At 49.9% G+C, this 18,795-nt stretch overlaps 1 protein-coding gene and 1 long non-coding RNA gene across 2 annotated transcripts in view; both read right to left on the minus strand.

The window, feature by feature from the left end:
* Positions 1 to 4,010: 4,010 nt before the first annotated feature.
* ELFN2 (extracellular leucine rich repeat and fibronectin type III domain containing 2) lies at positions 4,011 to 7,039 on the minus strand. Its single transcript, XM_074826578.1, has one exon. It carries the CDS (start codon positions 6,699 to 6,701, stop codon positions 4,275 to 4,277), a length of 2,427 nt encoding a protein of 808 aa, XP_074682679.1. The 5' UTR covers positions 6,702 to 7,039; the 3' UTR covers positions 4,011 to 4,274.
* Positions 7,040 to 7,165: 126 nt separating this feature from the next.
* Positions 7,166 to 18,795, minus strand: part of LOC141923747 (uncharacterized) — a 50,253-nt gene continuing 38,623 nt past the window's right edge. Inside the window, exon 3 of the long non-coding RNA XR_012623394.1 lies at positions 7,166 to 7,340. This is a non-coding gene — a long non-coding RNA (uncharacterized LOC141923747). The remainder of the gene's footprint in view (positions 7,341 to 18,795) is intronic.

The following is an 18,795-nucleotide window of genomic DNA, read 5'->3' on the forward strand; positions in this document are numbered from 1 at the left end:
CCTTCCCTCCTGCATCTCCACCTCCTTCCCCCAGTCGTGCCTGGCAGAGCCTCCTCCAGGAAGGCAGGCTGATTAGCATTGCAAACACAGAGGCCTCCTCAGCCCGACATAAATCTTCATTTGTCAGTCATGAATATTTCACACCTGCCTCAGGAGGGATTTATTCAGCATGGAAGATTGGGGAGAGGGAAATGTGGCACCGCAGCATAAGCTAGGGCAGCACCAGCAAGGGGTGGGGAAGAGCTCTGCCCCACAGGAGCAGCATGCCTAGGGTCTCACCTTCACTATTCTGGGTGCAGGAACCCAGCCCAGGCTCCCCACTGAGCCTGTTCCTGGGGGAAGAGGGAAGGTCAACACCCAACCTCATTTCTCACCCTCTGCACTTTCCAGTGAGGTGAACTAAGCCCCTGTTTTCCCTGACAAGAGTCACCAACACATAAATAAAGTGTGAAAGGGGCTGGTCTTGGTTCTGCCCCATGGATCCATTTTACACTAGGAGAAGGCAGGGGTGAAGGACTTTTGCCAAAGCCAAGCCAAGCCCAAGAGGGCTTAGCAACTTCAGGCAGGCTCTTCATGCTTTTTCCCGCCACAGAGGCCTTAAAGGTTTCATCATGCCCTGCCCTCTGCCAGGACCACCCACAGGAGAGGAGGAGTAGGACAGACCTAATGCAGAGCTCCCTGCAATCAATGAGGAAGGTGGTGGGAGGTCTTCTAAGTGATTACAACCAGCTCCACATCAATCTTTCACCATATCAGAGGTTTCCCTGCAGCTGAAGCACTCCTTATTCCCCAAGAATAGCCTTGCTTGTAGCTTTGGGGAAAAGGCAACCGAGGCATAGGGATGGTAGTGAGCATTTCTCTTATGAGATCTGTCTTGAGGGGCCTCACTCCTGTTTCAAAATAATTAGGGAAATGATGACTACTAGAAAGAGCAGGCCTTTGGTATATAACACATCCCCTTTCACGCACATGACCCTGAAAAGCAGCTGAGAGACCACATTTGGGGCAAGGGGAAGGGGCACTGGAAAGAAGGAGGAATGATTTTTATGGGGCCGATTGGGTTGGGTTCTCTCTGGGGTGTGTTCCCTCCCAAACTGGTAGGAGTCTTTCATAAAATCACATCAGGAATGAATGAAAGGAGCAGGGAAAACAGGGACAAGGACGGGAAAGACTTTGGGGGAGAAGGTTAAATTCCAACAAACTGGCACATACACAACAGGTGTTTGCTCAGAAAAATACAGTAAAATCATCATGCAAATAGAACATTAAATCTGCTTTCCTCCAACAGGGCTGGCATCATTTTGCGAGCCCTCGCCCCTGGGGAGGGAGCAGGACAAGGAAGAAGGGAGGAGGAAGGAAGGTGAGACACTTTGTTCCCCTTCCTTGCCCTCAGAACAGTCCATCTTGTGCAAACTTCACCCACTGGTTTGGAGTGGGGGGCTACAGTTGGGAGAGAAATGGCTTGTCCCTCCTACCCAGCCTTACCCCCACCACAGGCAAAAGAAGGGCCTGATGATAGCTGTATCCCTGACCTTTCTTTTCTGCCTCATTGGGGTGATGGGGGGAGGGAGCATAAACCATTGCAGGTTAACACTCCCCCCAGAAGTATAGACTGAATGGAACTGATTACAAGACCATACAGCAGAGAAGCACAGGGAGGGAAGAGGTGGAGAGAGGAACAGGACTCCCTCCCCCCGTGCCTGTGTCCCCCTTTTCCTGTCCAGTTCTGTGACCCAGTCATTAGTCTTTCCTGCTTGGATTGTTGCCATGCTGGAAGACCGCTGGGTCTGCTCCACATGGTAGCTGGAGAGGTCTTTGCTGTGCCTAAGCATCTCTCACAGCATTTACCTGTCTTGATTTGCTGCACTGTCCCAACATGGAGGGATGACTGGCAGCAGTGATGTGACTCTCCTTCATCCTCCTGCACATACATACACACACACTCCCCTTTCTCTGGGTTGGACTAGCTCTTACAGTGTAGAGTGAGTCCCATGAATACCTCTGGATTCAAGGCAAAATGATGCTTTGACTATGGGGAATCAGGCTGACAGTGAAGGAGGCTGAGGCAATGGGATCAGGACCTGGCTTAGGATTGTTACCATCAGCATCCCTACAAGGAAGGAACCCACAGGTTTAGACCTTGGGCATCCCCCCTCTGGTTTTCACACACCAGGCTCTGCCTACTGCTGCTCCTCACTTACAAAAGATGAAGTCATGTCACCTGTGGCATAGAAACCAGCTCTCACAGCTGGCAGTGCTACTATCTGACAGATAACGGGCAGGTTCTCTGCAGGCAGCATGTAAATCCCTCCCAGAGAAGCTCCTACACCCTCATCCTTCTCCCAGGTCCCCCAAAATACTGGGGCTTCTGAGGAGCACCTCAGAAAGGAAATAACCACTTAGGAAAGGCCAACACAACACAGGCCTTCAGCCTCTTCCTGATAGAGGTGAATGATTGTCAAGAATTGGGGTGTGCAGCTCATTGAGAAGAGGCCCACTGTGCTGCATAAAGATGCACTCAGCAGGCAGCACCCCTGCCTGACAAGAAAACTTTGGGGTAGACAGTGCCAAGATTGTGCTTTGTTGGGCTGCTTAGAAATGGAATGAAATGGAGAGGGCGGTAGGCTCATTTCCAGCTCTGTGGCAGATCTATCCAAGGGACAGAGGTTGGGACCTAGCAAGTGAAACTGGGTTTTTGCAAAGACATTAAAGGATCCCTAAGAAAAGTTTGTCACAGCTAAGTGTGAGAAGGTGGAGGATTTAGGAGGTGCTATGTTGCTCTGACTCTCATGAGGGTGTCTAAGTATTCAAAGGAACAGTGCCATCCATAGGCTGCACACACAAAGGGAGCTTCTTCTGCAGCCATCCCTTTTGGGCTACGTCCAGGCCTCATTCTCACATCCCTTTTGTTTCTTCTGCTCCTACCATCACCCTAGGCTGTCTCCTATCCATGCCAGAGTGTCCGTGGCCTATTCAAGAGGAAGCCACTTCGTAGCTTTTCTGTCAACCCAGCCAGGTGAGTGACAGAAATCCTATTCTTCACATCCACCTGCAAATGAGGTTGGGTGATACTCTTCTCATGCACACCCACCCATCTCACACCCCATGGTGCAAGTCAGTTGGGAAGAGCTGCAGAAGCTTCTTGTAGAACTTGTTCTGCTGAGCTCCTCTCCAGGTCCCTTCCTCATAGTAAGGGAGATATGAACAGAGAGTATCAAACCTACTGTACAAGGGCAGACTGAGCATAGGTGTGTATGGTGGGGAGGACCTCTGACCTGTGACACTCATGGAGAGATGGGAACCCTTTATACCTCTGGGAGACCAGAAATTCCTACCTTTTCCTCCACTGCTCCTTGAGGACCTGGCTTGCCATGCCAAAGAGCACATTCATACCCCACCACCAACTGGCAGAAAACTGGCTCTGAGCAGGCCTGGAGAATGCCCATCACTTCAGAATTGCTGGTGTTCATCAGCAACATGTCAGGAGAAAGAAAGGAGGAAGACCAGCAAGGGCACAGTGCCTGTTGTATGGCAGGTCCTCCTACCTCCCTCAGTGCTTCACACCTCCTCTCCTTCCTCTGAGGCGGATGGAGCTTCGTGAAGTATCTAGACAGAAAGTGCAAGTCTAGAGAGCCTTAACAGAAAGGTAGGAAAGGGCAAAGGAAAAGAAGTGAGAGAACTTCTTCCAACAAATCCCACCTATGTTGGAAGGGGATGGGAGAGAGAAAAAAGCCTCCACTGTCAAAGGAAATGAGGGAAAAATTAGTGATGGAAGATTTGGAAAAGCAGGTGTATCAGGTGGCAGAGATGCTTTCTAAACTAAAGTCCTCCCCTCCCACCCAAAAGGAAAACCAGCCCTCAACAGGAACAAAAGAGCCATAATTCACAGCTGAGTTTCATGTCCAGTGAGTGTCCACCCCTGCCCTTCCCCTGCCACCACTGCCACCCCCTCCCGGGCCATTCCCACCCATCCACACTCCAGTGTTGTTACCACAGTGTCAGAGCAGAATGCTCCTCCCAACCATCTGCAGGCAGAACAATGGTCCCCATAACACAGTAGAGACAATTCAGGGTGTGTGTGTGTCTGTGTGTGTCTGTGTGTGTGAGAGTTTTCTGTTGTTGTTGTAAACTTTAAGAAACAATTTTGTCAGTTTTGTATTTGTCAGGAGTATTTTGTTGTTGGTTTATTTTTCACAGTCAAGTGGCATTTTTTTTTCTGGTTGTTGGGGGGGTGTCTTGTTTTGTATTGTTTCCTTGGAAAGAGTGAGGGAGAGTCACAGCTTCTGCTGAGCAGAGACTCCTTTCCAGTAATCCAGGATGTCATGCAGATCCTCGTCCTTGGCAAACTGAACTTTCTTCCGCAGGGCATGCCCAGCTGCCATGTAAACCTCTTCCCTGTGGTGCTTCTTGTAAGGCCGGAATCTCTCCCAGATCTTGTGGGTGCTCTCTGATGAGTACTCAGGGCTGGAGGAGTAGCCTGAGAAGTAGTGTCTGGGGGAGAGCTGGGAGTATGTGGAGTCTCGCTTGGACCGGGAGAGTGGCTTGAGGAATGACACCCGCTGGCTCAAGGTATCAGCACTTTCCTCATAGTACAGGGCCGGGAAGGAATGACGGTGCTCACTGCAATGGTAAGAAGGCTTGACCTCCAAGTGGTGGATGGTGCCCGGGGACACCAAGGGAAGACGATCCAAAGGGCTGTTGAGTGGGCTGCCCTTTTCAATGTATTTGGAGTCAGACTTGCTGAGTGGAGGGTGGTCAGGCACATCCAAGCTGAAGACCTTGGCGCTCTTGATGGAGCCACTAGAGGAGACACTGCAGGTCTTTCTGGCCACAGCAGCATCAGCACTGAGCTGGCGTTGCAAAGGGTGGTGGGAGCTTTCCTTGTAGGGTGGTGAAAGAAAGCTGGGCCGCTCTAGCCCACCTGAGGAACTGGCTGGGATGGACTGGCACTCAAAGGCCATGTCTGAATCAACGCCAGTCCCACCACCCAGGAAGGAGGCTGTGTCCAGCTTGAGGGCATCAATGCAGTTGTTGATGATCTGGTTCACCTTGTCTACTTCCTTGGCTATAGTAGAGATCTCAGCAGCTGAGCCTTGGCCATTGTCAAGCTCCCTCAGGTCCTCATCCCGCTGGGTTCGCTCCAGCCCATCCCCACCACCAGTCCGCACCTCAATGTAGTTGCCTTTAGTGGTGACTTTAGGAGTCTCCATCCCAGCCTCCATTGACTTTGATGGGGGCAACTTCTCCCCAATCATGGAAGGGATGGAGGACATCCGTGAGACAGGGATGACTGGTGGCTCACCCAGCTTCTGTGAAGGATGGACCATGGTACTGGTATCAATATCTGATCCATAACGCATTTCCAGAATGGTCTTCTTGACATTGAGGGACTTCTGTTTCTCCTCCTGCATCCTCCGCTTCCGCAGGCAGTAGTACACCACGCCCAGGACAATGACCATCCCAAAGAGGCAACCCAGGGTGGTCATGATATAGTGGGTGGTGGTGGAAGTACTGGAAATAGGGTCCTCCCTGCCTTTGCTCCGGGTTGCAAAAGTCAGACAAGTGTGGTTGTAGCGCCTGTTGTTGCGGATGGAGGCCACACAGAAAGTATAATCAGTGTGGGCCTTCAACTTGTTGACTGTGACATATTCCTTCTTGCTCTTTAGTGTTGCTATGTCAGAAACATAGCTGTTATTATATTGGACCAGGACATACATCTTACTGTAGGGCATGGGGATGGTTACCATCAGGATGGCTGAGGTGATGGTGACATCATGGAGTTTGATGCTGGGACTGAAGGAGGAGTCAGTGGTGGAGGAGGCTGGAGGCTTAACCGAGAGGAAGTCCCCAGGGCTGATGGCTGAGCCCTCATCCAGGTCTCGCTGGGAGTCAGGGGTATAAGGAGTGGGGTTGACCCTGGAGAGGGAGGGGATGGTGCCACCTCTGCACATGGACTGGAAGATGGTGATGGCATTGCGGTTGTGGTGAGGCCGAGGTACCAGGAGTGGGTACCCAGCGAACTCCCGTGGAGTCTCACACTGGAGCCGGTCATAATTCTTGGTGACATTGTTGAAGAGCGCCAGCCAGTTAAGAAAGCTGTAAAGGCTACAGTCACAGTTGAAGGGGTTGCCAGCCAGCTCACACACCATCAGATTGCTCAAGCTGGTGAAAGTGTTTCCCTCCAGGCGGCTGAGACGGTTAGATGACAGGTCAATGCTAATCAAGCTGGGGCACTCAGAGAAGGCAGTAGGGGTGACCAGCTCAATTAGGTTGTGCTGCACAAAGAGGAACTGGAGACGGGCCATGCCCCGCAACATGCCCTCTGTCAGGTTGGTGAGTTTGTTGTAGCCCAGCTGTAAGACCTGGAGGTTTGACTGGCCCATGAAAGCCCCATCCTCAATATAGGAGATCTCATTCTTGGTCAGGTTCAAATCAGTCAAGTTGCCGAAGCGGTTGAGGGAGGAGTACAGCACCACTTTGAGCTTATTCTCGTTCAGACGCAAGTCATGCACCGTGCTGTTGATATGCTGGGGGATGGTCTCATATGGGGGCTGGTTCTGGCTGCAGATGGCCAGCCACACATAACCTTTGTCCCCCTCAATCAGCCAGCAGTCACCTCGCACGGTGCCAGGGGAGAACAAGCAGAGCAGGGCAGCTGCCCACAACCCCAGGCACATCATGGTCTGTAGTGGTGCCCTCATCAGGATGCAAAAAAAGCCAACAAAAAACAACCCCGAATCTCAGGACCACAGTAAAAAGAAACTAAGGGACAGAGGGAAGAGAAAGGGGCAGTAACTGGGGTTTAGCAATGGAAGGGCATGAGCACCCCAGTCCTATTGGGTGTTGTCACCATTATTTCTTCTTGCCCTCTGGGTCAAGACAGGAGCATGGAGCAGGGGGAACACGTGCAATCTGCTTCCAGCACAGCCTAAAGCCAGGACCATGGATGATTGGTCTGGAAGAGAACTACCTTGTGCTTCTTTTCTAAACAAAAATTCAGACTGAGGATAACAAATCTTCTTTGATGCTCATGAGTGACTCACCGTCCTTTTCCACTTTTCTCCCTCCCTCCCACCCACCCCCCACCCACACTGAACCCACCCCAAAACAAGTCCTCCCCCCCTCTAGTCTTCCCCCGCCCCTCCACGGTGTGATTTGGAAGAACAAGGCAGGGATGCCTCCTCTGTCGCTCACGCTCCCTTGGTTCCTCCTCCTTCTCTTCCTTCTCTCCCTGGTTTCCTCTGAGAAGCTTCAGAGCTTCAGATCAAACATGTCGAAAACAAAAATACAGAGAGGGAAAGAGCAAGTGTGCACGAGAGAGATCCATCTGTCACTGGAATCTGGAAAAGAAAGCACACAGGACACAAGAAGAGGCATCAGTTGGAGGGGTCTTTGAGATAAGAGTATAGACAGCAAGGTTTCATGAGAAGAGGGAGATGGGGAAGAGACAGCATCATAGGGGGTGCAAGCAAGAGAGAAGTGGTATTGCCTGCCATGCTGATAAGCCTTTGAGAAGGAAACCCTTACAATGTATAATCTCGTATCAGGGGTATGCAGAAGGGTACCCGGGCTCCCTTAAGTAACATGATCACAGCCTGGGACCTGAGGGAAGGCAGCAGTGTAGGAGAAAAAGGGAAGGGGAGGGAGGGCAGGAAACACAAGGCTGTTATTGTGGACGGCTCAAAACTCCTAGTCTAAACAAAGGCAAGCCCCAAGCACAGCCAAAGCCACGGATTTTCAGCTGCTTGAAAATTATGTACACAGAATGCATGAAGCAGGTAAAATACAGACAAGACTCCCACCCTGAAAAAGACCAACATTTTGTTTGTTTCCTTCTTCCTTGATGCAAGAGGGATAAATAATTCAAGCAACATGTAACCACTTGTGCTCTAAAAATTGCTCCTGCCTCTTGGTGCAGGGACAAGTCTGTTGAGGTGATCCAGCCTGGCTGGAGCATACTGGGGAGGGCAGGGTGTAGGCAACGTGTCAAATAGAAGACTCCAGTCTCTCACCCAGCAAGACCAGAAGTCCTGAGCTGCAGCATATCACCCACCTACCCTCCACCAAAGAGAGGCACACAGCTTCTACCTTCCTACTTTGTCACCTCCTATGAACACAGCTATGAACACTGCCCCTTTGTGGGAAAGGACACCTTGCAGGAATCAGCAGCGAAGTGACATTTGTTTCAATGTATTTCTGGGCTCTGAGCAAGCTCCTGGTTCTGACTGGGAAGGGCAGCCTGGAGCACCCTTCCCTCTGGCTACAGCTTCAACCCTTCTTTCACTGTGGTGAGACAGGAGCCTGACAGGGCTGTCCTCAGGCAGCGCAGAGGAAATAATTTCATACAGCAGACAAAACATGTAGGCATTGTGCACTCTTTTTAAAAAAAAAAAAATTGAGGAGAAAGAAAACAATAAAAAACAGAGAAAAGGATTCTTAGTTAATGAAAAATAAAGATCCTCTCTTGGCCCTTTTATTCTGGGGGGAGGCTGCTCACTAAAGATATTGCCGAAGCTTTTGCTGCAGAAGCTGAACCAATTTCTAGCACAGAGACACAAAGGGCAGAAATAAAATGAAGGAAGATAAATGAAGGAGGAGTGAACCCTTGAGGAACAAGGCTTACGTCTGTGGAGAAATCTGAGCTGATTTGGGTCTGTGGAATTACCAGGCCAGCTGGATTAAAGGATCAGAGATAGTGTCACAGAGAAACACTTAAATATTGAATAATCCAAAAAGTAAAGCCAAGATAGAGAAGGGAAGGGGGAGAAGAACTATACCAATGGAAAAGAGAGAGAAAGCCTCTGTTCCCCACAGCTCATCATCTGAGGCCACCAAACTCATGTGGTTGTCATACGTTGGCCTCCAGCTGCTGCCTCAGCTTTGCTTCAGCCATTACTGAAGCAGAAGGCAGAGGTTTTTACAGTCTGTTGCTTTGTTTCTCAGCCTTATAATCCAGTGAGAAGTAATTTCCTGACACTGTCTCTCCAGATGCCTCAGATAGGAGGCACATCTGGCTCTCCACAGGTTGGGACCCACAGGCTTCTGATATTCCTCAGCACCAGTCCCCTGCCTTGTCCCTCCTTCTCCAGAAGTGACTCCATACAGAGATACAGCCATTCCCCACATCATCTCTGTCTGTCCCTCTACCTTCCTCTCTAATTCTCCTTCACTTTGCCCAGTCTTCCACTGAACTAAAGAGTGACAGATACTGTCGTGCTTTTTGCACATTGGTGCCCAAAGTAGGGCCACCCCAGGAGAGTCCAGGGGCAGCCCCTGAGCAAGAAGTGAAAAGTTTAGCCTGGATTTTAGCCAGCATCCTTCTCTCAGCATCATGCTTTGGCCTGTCTGTCTTACCTCACGAAATACCCTGCACAATACCCAACTGCATACAGGAACATCCCAGCCCCCTTGTTTTGACCCCTTCTGGTAGGGCAGGCTGCTCCAAATGCTGTGCTGAAGTCATCATTGCCTGCTGTAGCTTGTGCATGGTGCACAGGCAGAAACTCTGAGACCAGGACCATGTTCCTCTGCAGCAGCCCCAGCAATCACTGAGAGCCACCTTATCCCACTCAGGGAGCTACACTCAGACAGCACAGAGAGCATTTGGAAGGGGAGATGTTCTAGCAGCCTGGCAAGGAAAGAGGTGGCTGGGTTAGAGGGTGGATGGAAATGAAGGTGGTGTTTATCCTTGCTATGTGTCAAAAACAATGGGACCATGCAGGGAAGACCTGTTTCCTGTCTACCTCCCACCTTGGCTGTGCAAATTTGCCTCAGCCACAGGCCAAAGGAAGGGCCAAGCCACTCCTCAAGCCAAACTCATTGATCCCCTTGGGCCCTCAAGGTGACTATATACAAGAAATACACAGACCCTATCCTTCTTCCCCCAACAGCTCCTGTCTTCCCACTATTGCACTGGTTTTAAGGGCCCTGAGGCCAGCCCAGTCTGTGGCCTCCTTCACCCCTGCTCATGGCCCAGACACCATTTCAGCTCAGCCCACTGCTATCAGTCCCTGATGCAGCAACGCGTAGGAGTGCCGGTCTCCAACTCCACCACAGTTTTCACCAGACCTTTAGGGAGCAGTTGCTCCCTGACACTGGCAATTCACAGGCGAGGGGACGCCAGGGATGGGAATCAGCACCATGACCTCCCTCAACTGTCTAGAGCCAAACGAACAAACTCAGATAGCGTTGGAGTCCAAAAACACAAGGAAGCAACACTCTGTCCTTTCTGCTGGCCTGAAAGGTGCTGACAGTGGAGTTGGCTGTTTCCCTCCCCTGCTTCTCAGGCAATAAAGCAAGAAGACACAGGAATGGAGGGAGGGCAGGGAGAGCAAGGGCAAGCAACTCCAGCCCAGAGAAGAGCCAAGGAAGGGAGACGCACAGGTTGTGGAGTGCCTAGTCTGAATGGAGGCTATGGCTATGGTCAAGGGGAAAAGGTGGGACATGGGATCTGTTTTATAGGGCAGATGCAAGATCACCACCCCCATGCGCTGGGCCTACCTGGCTGAAGGATTCCAATGCTCTTCAGTGTAACCCAAGATGGCTCCTACTATGTTTCCTTGGCTCCTAGCCATCCTCACGTATGTGAGAGCTTCAAGGAACAGTAGTGGCATTGTGCCCATGAATGGGCACTGTACCCTCCTTGGCTGGCACAAAGTCAAACCACCAGCTCTGAGCTCCCAAAGATTTCCCTCTGGTTTATTCCCTGCTAATGTATGCCTCGATGTTATTGGCATTTCTTTGCACCAGAGTGTTTTCAGAAGAACAGAAGACCACAGGGATGGTTCCCCTATTCAGAGGAGAGAGCAGGGAGGATGAAATGGAGGGAGGAGAGTCCCAAATCTGAGTCAGGAGCTGGATGTCCTGATAGTCACAGACAACCTATTTGGCTCAGGGATCAAGGTGGCACAGGGGGTGATGCAGGAGTACAAGTCACTAAGATGGCCAGGTATGAGGGCAGGTTAAAATACAACCACTGAAAACGTGGGCATAATATGAGGGACAGAGACAAGCTCGGGGCTCAGGGGGTGGAAGGACCACAGCTGAGAGAGGATACAGGGCCTAAGGGCCATGGTGTAAAAAGGCAACCAGAAAAGCCACATACAGCAGCAGTTTGGGCCTAAATTCTGACCTTGTCAATCTTGTCCTCCTGGGGCCCAGTGCACTGGAAAAACCAGCACTTAATTCTACCATTGCTTAAACGGTGCTAAGAGCCTCACATTACAAATGCATGTATTAAAAACCTGCCAAACACTCTTGGTGCCTCTGGGGACACCCTGAAACGAGGCCAAAGCTCCTTCTGCTTTCTTACGCTTTGTGCTGCAGCTGGGCATCAGCCCTCTTCCCAGCTCAGTGTGCTGCCTGCTCCTGGAGGGCCTCAGGGCACAAACACCATCTCCAAGGGGCTCTGCCTCCCCCATCCTGGCTTCAAGGTCCTTCCAGGATTTCTCTAACTGCTTTCCAAAAGTGGGCCTTTTCCAAGGGTACTTGGTACTGGGAGTTGGTGCCTTACTTGAAAAGACTCTCCACACCTGCTGGATAGTTTCTGTAATACACACTGGTCCGAGCTGGTCACTGCAGCTGCTTCAAATCACCACCCAGAGGTGGTCCTTGTTTTTGTCCCTGGCTATAGTGAAAGGACAGTACCATGGGAGAAGCTCACAGCATGGGTGTGGCACATCTTATACAACAGCAGCCCCTTCCCTCCCAGCCCTGCTGCTTTCAGGGATGCTCCCATTTATTGCAGGAGTTACCATCAAGTCATGCAGCAAAGAACCTGTGGCTGTGTCTAGAGGTGCTCCAGAAGCTCTGAGAAGTTTGGGACCAAGTGAACAGTGAGCAGGAAGCCTGATGACCTGTGGATTTATGACATGGAAGACATTTATGTGCGTTTGTGAGAGAGACAGAGAGATAATGTCATCTACTGGAGCTTCTCTGATGTCCACCAAGGGTTGAGCTCACACAGCACTCTTCCCTTTAATGGGGCTCTGTGAAGGTTTCTCTCTTGCTTTCTCTCTTTAATTTATCCCCCTGTTTTCATGAAACACATAAGATCTCAGTATCTCTGAGATCCATCCCAATATTACATTTGTTGAAATTGGCCCTGTAGCTTCAAAAATCTAGAGGACAGAGGAGCTGGCTTAGACAGAAACATTAAAAGGGAAAAAAAAAAAAAAAACCTTACAGGGGTTGAACTGATATCAATGGGACCTGCCAAAGAGTGGCCACTCAACATTAGAGGCTCTGTGAGTTTTGGCAGAGTGCTGCTGCAAGAGAAGTCTCGTGATTCCACTCTGGGCAGGTTCGTTTCACCATATACAAATCCACAGTGCCTGCTGGGAGAAAGATCATCCCTCTGAAAGCTGGGCTGGTCTTGCAATGACTGGGGAGGAAGCTCACAGCTCCCAGACTCCAGCTGTCCCTGACAAGGAATCCCAAAGCACTAGGATCCCAGCAGGACATTGTGGTGAGGAAGTCCACAAAACCACACAGGATCTCAGCTGCTTCTCACAGGACACTGCTGCAGTGCTCAAATTCCAGCCAGCAATGATGGGGCCCTGCACAGAGGAATGTCAGAGGGCTGAAATACAGGCTGTAGGACTGCCCCAAGGCCATGCTGCTCTGCAGTCCTGCCCTTTGGTCGTGTCAGGGCACAGAAAGAGTTCAGGTGTTAACCTGAAATTACCATCTGCCATACACGTGCACCCAGGCTCAAGCAAATGCACAGACATTGACTCCAAACCTTTGCTAGGCCAAACAGCTTAAAGAGCAACTATGAAGAAAAACAACACAATGCTGTATATAAAATGCCTACTCCCATCACGCCTTCCCCACAACAATTAGATGCCTAATTTGTTAGGCAGCAAGAAAGAGAGAATGGGAAAGCTCATGGGAGAAAAATGAAGCAGCTCAGAATCATGAAAGAAAAGAGAGAGCTTTAGAAGCGTAAATCTTATTTTAGAGTGATAAATACTGGCAGAAAGGTCTTTCATATGCCAGTGATCCCCTGGCAGGCCAGAGAGCCACCTTTGTTTTCCAAAGTGAAATGTTTACCTTTTATATTAATGTGATTATTGAAGATTAAGGGGGATTTGCATCAAGCCAGCTCTGCCCAGACAGCCCGCGGCAGCAGCCCACAGGAGTGTGTGCATGGGGGTAGGCTTAGGGAACAGCCTTCTCCAGGTAGAAGACAATGTCAAGAGATTACAGGTTCCATAAAAAAAATTAGCAGCAATAAAGCCACCTTTATTGCTCTCCCTCCAGGGAAGAGGGGGGCCTGGGAAAGATCATTCCCCTTGGTGTCATCCCATGAGCCCAGACATGAGACAGTGGAAAGGCTTAGAAATAATTCCTGTTGGCAATGGGGAGGGAGCGTGGGCTCTGTGTGACTGTCTGTAGGGACCTGCCTTGGGGAGTGCAACAGCAAGGCTGGCTCTGCCTGTGCATGTGCATGGGCTTGCGTTTGTGTGAGTCACTGTAGAGAAAGGGGTGGCAGTGTCGGCTCCAGGGGTGCGAGGCGGAGGGGGAGTATATGCGGGGGAGTTGCTCTAGGTGATGGGGTGGATGTGCAGGCCGGGTGCATATGTGGGTTAATCACTCTGTGAAGCAGAGAATGAGCGCTGACTCCTGTGGGGGGAGGAATAGCCATGGGGAACCAGGCAAAGCACTGGTTGTGAGTGTATGTGTGTGCGCATGTGTGTTGGCATGAAGCAGCCACTATGGAGAAAGGGGTGGGAGTGTTGGCTCTGTGTGAGGCGCCGTAGGGAATGGGGTGGGAGCGTGGGCTGCTCGTGGGTATGCGTGGATCACGGGAGACGACTGTGGTTGTGCGAGTGTATGTATGGGAGAAGGGCTGTAGGAAAAGGGGTGGGAGCACTCCTTCTGTATGTGTCCTCCGATGTGAATCACTGTAGGGAGCAGGGTGTGAGGGTTGCCTCTGTGCATGTGCACATGGGAGGGAGTTGCTGTAGGAGACAGGGAATGACCTCTGCTCTCTGCAAGCTATCAGGGTGAAAGGGACAGGAACAGCAGCTCTGCATGAGTGTGCATGTGAGCTGCTGCAAGTAATAGGCCAGGAGTGAGGGCTCTGGGTGCACTGGAGGGAGCTGCCGTAGGTAGCAAGGTGCAAGCACTGGCTCTGTGTGTGGGGCACTGCTGCAGGGGAGGGCAGCATGTCTGACATGAGGCCAGGAGAAATTCTTGGGTTGTATGTGATGTCACTGCAAAGACTCCCATCCCCTCAGGGTCCCCCTGATGCCTCTGCTGTCCTGTGCTGGCCTTGCTGCCCTATTTCCTACAACAGCATCTCCTGGCTTTCACCAGGATGTCTGCAAATGGCAGGTCCACAAGCTATTTGAGATGCCCTCACTCAAACCAAGCATACCTCCAGTATTTCTGCATGCTAAATACACCCCCAGCAACCCAGTGGTGCCAGTTTGGGGTGCCCCCAAACATGATACCCTGCAGATAGGGCAGGGAAGGGGCATGGAAGGGGTTAGTCCTTGCATTACAGCTCACTACTGCCTCCTGCTGGAAGGACTCAGAGCTTGAGGAATCACATAGGTCCTGGGCTGGCTGAGGGTAGAAATCACTTCACAAGGTGCGCTGGTGGCCAGTCGTCCTGTGGAGGATACCTCCAGGCCTGCAAACATCTGCAGGGCACAAGCATTGGCATTCCAGCATCCTTCAACGTGCTCTCACCTTCCAGCCAACCTTCCCCTGGGCAGCCATCTGAGAGAGGTTCCCTCATCAGCAGTGAGACCTCTCTCCAAGTCAGACAAGCAGCCACCCTGGTACAACTCCAGCATGAAAACTCCAGAGATCAAGCCACCATTCCAGTGAGAAGAAGGGGCTGCCCTTGCGTGGCCTTCCCAGCCGGGGTGTCTCTGACAGTCATGTGTCGTTACTGCACATCATTAGTCTGCAAGACAGCAAAAGACTAGGCAGCCCCTGTGCTCACATTTCCCACAAATGAAGAGTCAACCAAAAGCAGAAGCTGTTACAGATAGTGGTTCAAATACTGCAGATGCAGTCCTGATCTGGTGGGGAGCAGAAGCAGAGAAAAGGTGAAGGGGACCATGGTTAAGCTCTTTCACGTGACCCAAAAGTGAAATGTTCTGGAAGCACATGTTAATGGGGACACTTCAGCCCCTCAATGCGTGTCCGGATTCAGCAAGAGGAGTAGCCCCACGCTGGACAGAACATTATGTTTCCACATGGCTGCTTCCACCTTCCTTCCATTCTCCACCTGCAGGCAATGGCACAGCTCAGCCCTGCTGGGGAGGGACCCTCCTCCTGGCCAGCTCGCCCACCTATTTTTCAAGCTAACATCTGACATGCATTTTGACACAGCCGTGCCTCCCCTCTCTTTTCCCCACTACCTTGCCTTGTTTAGAGCCTGTTTTTTTCTTCCATTGCCAAAACACAATGACTGTTATAATTAACAGATTATCTCAGTGCGACAGCTGCAGTCCTTTGAAAATTAGGTTGAATAACAGAATCCTGCTGTATGGTAATTTCTTTTCATCTCTCACATATTTTCTCTCTCTCTCATTTCTACCTCATTTCTTTTTTCTTTCTTTCTTTTCTCTCTCCCCCCTCCTACCTTTCACCAGCTCCCTGACTCCGTGAGCAATATCTTTGGGGTTAGACAGGCTGAAGGGCTCTCTACCTTCATCAGCTCTTTTCATTCCCCTTCTTTTTACCACACCTCGTAGAGAGACAGAGTTTGCAAGCAGGATCATAAACATGTCAGAAAAATATGTGCCTACCAGAAACCATGGTCAGGGGCCCTCTCTGAAGCCTCACTGGCTCAGAAACACAGCCCAGGGAATTGCATGGGAAGGGGAGAAACCAGGATGCAGAAGCTTGAACCACTGCCTGCAACTTTCCCACGGGGAGCTGAGTGCGACGGTGTGGCTGAGTGGTTTGTACTGAGCTAGCCAGGGTGCTCTACCCACCCACCTACCCGTCCACCTTCTTGCTGACTCAGTATCTGCCCCTGACTCACCACTTGCTCACTGAATGGGGACTGGCAGTACTTATACGGCATCCTTCCCTCTCGCTAAGGCAATAGCTCTGCCACTTACCACCCCCTCTCCCCATTATCCACCTACATCTGTCTCTCTACCGACTCAATCAACGCAAGCCAGCCAAAAAAGCAGCTTGCTGGAAATTCAGGGTTTCAAAACCAAAATAACAACTGGTGTTGCTCCCAGCTGGACCCAAACTAAAGGCTCTGGAAATCTCCTCCAGGACTGAAGACACCCTGGCCCCTGCTGCAAACTGGATTGATCCATTCACCGAAGTGGCTGGACTCCTCGGCCTCTGCTTGGGCAGACGTGCTAGTACACAGTGTTTCAGGCTGGGATGATGACCAGCCAGACATGTGGGATGGGTCTGTTGGGATGGTGCCCTAGATTTGGAAACTGAAAGGTTTCAAGTTCAACATGTTCTGGACTCAAGAAATCTGCAACTTTGTCGTTGCCTGTACCAGGAGTGTTAGTTAATTATTCTCAATGCCTGGCTTGAGTTTATGCAAAATGCCTTCATCCTGCACTCCTCATTTCAACCGTGTCTGTAATCTATACATCATCTGTTAACAATAAATCACTGTTTTTCCCTCTTGAAAAACAAGGCAGTATTCCTCCACACCACTCATCCGTCGCAGCCTAAGCCACCTCTGCAGCGGCTAGCTCCAGCTGAGTCCTGGGCCTCCTCCTGCCTCCTCAGCACAGCCATTTCCTCTTCTCCCATGGAGTTCCACCTCATTTATTTCCTTAATCCTGACTCAGTAGAACAGAAACACTTTGTCACCATTATTCTGCCAAAAGCCAAGTAGAGTCTTTTAACAAACATTCATCTATTCCATTGTATTTCAGCAGTCTCCAGTAATGCTCCTCCTCATTGTCCATGATCTCTCTCTTTTCATCCTTCACCACCCTCACCCTGCGTTCTCCCTCTGCTTTCACTCCAGGCCCTGTGTTGGCTTGCGGCACTTACAGCACATCTCTTCATTCATTCACTGTCACTTATCCAAATGCTACCTTCACTTATTAAGTCTCCTTTTTTCTAGTAGCATCCCTCCTCGAGTGCTTTGTACAGTCCTACTTACGTATCCAATAATAGTATTTTCCCAATGAGTGAGTCATATACCCCTTTGCTGACATTTAGAATTCTCCTTGTTCTTTGAAACACATTTATTCATTTCCCCTCTCTACAATTATATATGTCTACTCATGGTGTTGCATTTCCTACAGCAGCCGTGTGGCAAACAGATGATCCATGCAAATAACCCAACAAAATAATTGTCTCTGTTGGTACCTTGTCATCCTCCCATTTTAATTATGTAGGCCAAAGCTAATTCAAGCTATAAAGCAATCAAAAATAGGGGACAACTTAATTTAAAAAACACCCCACCCTTTCCTTTGATCTTGCTCAGTCCAGATTTCTATCTTTTTTCCCTTCCTATTTGCTGCTCTCCTTCTTTTGATGATGTTAGTAGCAGAGTACATGGAGGCTGCAACTGATATTGGGCCTCTGCTTAACTAGGTGCTGTAAATATGTTCAGTGAGAAACAAACTTTGCTCCAGACTGTTCCCAAGCTGATAGGACAGAAAAAATACTCAGCTAATAGGGGCACATAAATGTCTTACCCACTAACCCAGGTAATATACACTCCATGTCCAGGAAGTGATGCCACAACCCTCTAAATCTCTCTCCAGAGGCTTCATGAAGTAGCCCTAGCAAGTAATCCATCTGGCAACCCCTCCTCATTCCTCACCCTAGCTCTTATTCCTTTCCTCGCACTGTTCTTTGCTTCAATTCCAGTCCTTAGTCACCCTTGCATATGTCATATTTTATTTATTCCTTACTACTCGTCTTAATCTGCATAGGCCAAACCCTAAGCTCTGTAGTCACCCTGACTCATTTCCTACCCAGGAAAAGCAATGATTTAAATCAGTGGGAAATCCTGTGATGTCAATCTGGACAGAGACTGATACTGCATGGGGACTCCCGCATGATTATTTCTTGTTCTCACTCATTCAGGTCTCCATTTAGCAACATACTTAAGCATGCACCCAACTATAAACCTATGCAAGTCTCATTCAGCTTCTCAATTGCTTTCTTCTGCAACATCTGTGTTGATGGTTCCCACATCTTCCAAACACAACAGATTCCCCTTCTGTGCTTCTTCTTCCTATCCTCTTTGTTACCCACCCACTAACATCCTTCCTCTTGCTTTGAGAAATCTAGACTTTTCCTTTTTTCCCTTTGCTTGTTTGGATTTTCTTATTTTCACTGCTGCCCAGGGATTCCAGCCTGTAATTTCACCTCCCTTTTCCTGAGATTGCTATGTTGAATAAAACACTGACTTCCCCCTCTGCTCTCCAGTATTCTGAAATGCCGAATTGGGCCATTGAGGACAAAAGGTATTGGCCAGGGCTGCTGTATCTGATATTGAAACAGAGCTGGCAGTAATGTTTACAGGCTACTTTGAAAGCTCCAGGGATGGCTCATGGCCAGAAAAGATGATATCCACCCCCTTTTTTCAGTGATGTCTTCCTATGACTCAGTCTGGTCCGTAAGTCAAAATGAGTTGGGTTTTTTTTAACCATCCTCTCTTTAAGCAATGAGAACAAGTGCTTAAGAACAGAACACCATAGCATCACGGACAGGACATGTTACATCACGAGTAATGCAACTTGGGGTGTCCTTGATGGCTTTAAAAGAAGCAGAACAAAAGGCATATGCCCCCTTTCCAGAGAAATGAGTTTTGGTGGAGCTAAACTGGCA

This window comes from Strix aluco, chromosome 5, assembly GCF_031877795.1.
Source record: "Strix aluco isolate bStrAlu1 chromosome 5, bStrAlu1.hap1, whole genome shotgun sequence".
Lineage (NCBI taxonomy): Eukaryota > Metazoa > Chordata > Aves > Strigiformes > Strigidae > Strix > Strix aluco.

Bases quoted from the DNA above. Each gene is read 5' to 3' on its own strand.
- ELFN2 (XM_074826578.1), bottom strand. From the start codon at position 6,701: ATGAGGGCACCACTACAGACCATGATGTGCCTGGGGTTGTGGGCAGCT.